At 38.7% G+C, this 2,137-nt stretch overlaps 1 protein-coding gene across 1 annotated transcript; it reads right to left on the bottom strand.

Annotated features, from left to right (window-relative positions):
• Window positions 1-648: 648 nt before the first annotated feature.
• On the bottom strand, window positions 649-1,772 carry LOC118843861 (40S ribosomal protein S10-like). Its single transcript, XM_036751651.1, has 2 exons — window positions 1,641-1,772; window positions 649-1,035 (listed from the first exon to the last, which is right to left on the bottom strand). The coding sequence occupies exons 1-2, from the start codon at window positions 1,770-1,772 to the stop codon at window positions 649-651; spliced, it is 519 nt and encodes a 172-aa protein (XP_036607546.1).
• Window positions 1,773-2,137: the final 365 nt, after the last annotated feature.

Consider the following 2,137-nt stretch of genomic DNA (forward strand, 5'->3'; position numbering starts at 1 on the left):
GATTATAGATATCTAAGTATATGTATGTATATCTTTGTGTGTTTATGTGTGTACACACACACATACACATATATATCCATTTAATTGTAGCCTTCTTGGGGAATTGGGGAGATGAAGGGGGAAAAAAGAACAAAGTAGAAAGTGCACAGCTGAGAAAAAAAAACTTACAAAGAAGCAAAGATGGACAACTCTGAACACAATGGTGCTATTTATTATATAGGCTTTCTTGAAATGGAAATTTATTGCTGCGTGTTTTGAATCCTCTCTTACATTCTGCTGTGCATATGGCAATGCTTTTTTTCTTTTCTTATTTTGTATTTAAGTTTTAATATTTAAGTTTATAATGTTTCTTTTTCTTTTCTTATTGTCTATTTAAGTTTTAATATTTAAGTTTGAAATAAATTAATTTTTAAAATACATGAATGAGATCAATGAGGGGAAAATCAGAAGGCATAAGAAGTGAACAAAGGTGCCAGGAGAGTGCTCAAAGAGGTAGGAAGAGAGCCAGGATCATGTTTCATCACAGCAGTCAAGGGAGGAGAGATTTTTCTTTTTTTTTCTTCTTAGTAGTATTTCATTTTTTCCAATTACATGTAAAGACATTTTTTCCCCAAATTTTATTCAATATGAAACATATCTCTACAGTTTTTATTGAGGAGGTTGACCATATCCATGACCAAATCTAAATTGGAATTCTGTTGCTGACCCAGCCCCAGCCTCAGCCTTCTTGTCAACACCAGGGAGAGCAGCACTTCTTCTGTATGTGTCTCTGTCAGCTTCACCCTGAGTAAGTCCAGCAGGTCTCTTGCCCTCCAGACCTTTGGGCCTTGGCCTTCCTGTCTCAGGATAACTTCTGCAGAGTGTGGCAGGCACAATCTCAGGTGGCAGGTGAAGGTAATCCCGGAGGTACTGAATGCCCTCGTTGGTGAGGTACCAGTAGAAATTCCTCCATGCAAACTGCTCCTTAACATAGCCATGACACTTCAGAGATTGCATGGCCTTCATGACATGTTGTAGCAACAATTCAGCTAGCAGCTGTTGGGGGGTGGGGTGGTGAAAGACCAACACAAGCCCAACAACAAAGATGCTGCCAGCACATGTTCTTTTGATCTGCTTTACTAAGGAAAGTAGCATTAGGGGGTTAACAATCTTATTTCAATCCAACATAGAAATATCATTCACTTAGTTCAGGGGAAAAAGCCAGCACCCTGAATTTCAGAGGAAATACAAACAAATTACAAACATACATTATAAACAGACCAAATACAATTCATAGTTACCAAGAAACCAACATCTGAGTTCAGGAGCCTGGGAGCTCACAATAACAGTTGGCCCAGAGTCACCAGCCACTCCTCCTGTGGTTCAGACGCCCCAGCAAATAGCTCTGTTCTCTCTTTTTATACATTCATTAGCCATCATCAGTCATCTGAGCAACCAGAACTTAGGCTCCTACTATTGGCTCTGGTCTTAGCAACTCCCCTTAGGACCCTGATGGCTTCATACCCACATAGGCTTAGCACCTAGCAAATAGGGGTTTGGGCCTGGGGCTTTGTACCTAGTAAGGCTCAGTCAAAGACATTTAATTAATTTATCATTCTAAAACAGTAAAAAAAAAAGTCCCAACTTAATTGATATTACACGTGGAGATTGGGCACATTCTTGTCTGCCAGCTCAAGGTGCTTTGGCATGTGAACATCCTTCTTGGCTACCATTACTCCCTCCTTAAAAAGGAGCTCAGAGATGGCAATTCGGTTCTTTTTGGGTATCAACATCAGCAGGTGCTGCTCTAGATGGAGCCTGGGCTAGAAAGGAAAGACAATTTTTAACATTACTTTTTAATAAAATTTTGAGTTCTAAAATTTTCTCCCTTCCTTCTTTTCCTCTCCCCTCCCTAAGACGGTAAGCAATCTGATATATGTTATATATGAGCAATCATGTAAAACCTATTTCCATATTAGTCATGTTGTAAAATAAGAAGCAGTTTGTAAAACAATTACAGTTTGCAAATGAAGAAAACCACAAAATAATAAAGAAAGTGAAAACAGTACATTTAGATCTGCATTCAGACTCCATCAGTTCTTTCTTTGGATGTGGATAGCATTTTCCATCATGAGTCTTTTAGAAATGTCTTGGATCA

Source organism: Trichosurus vulpecula, chromosome 1, assembly GCF_011100635.1.
Source record: "Trichosurus vulpecula isolate mTriVul1 chromosome 1, mTriVul1.pri, whole genome shotgun sequence".
In the NCBI taxonomy this organism is placed as follows: Eukaryota; Metazoa; Chordata; class Mammalia; order Diprotodontia; family Phalangeridae; genus Trichosurus; species Trichosurus vulpecula.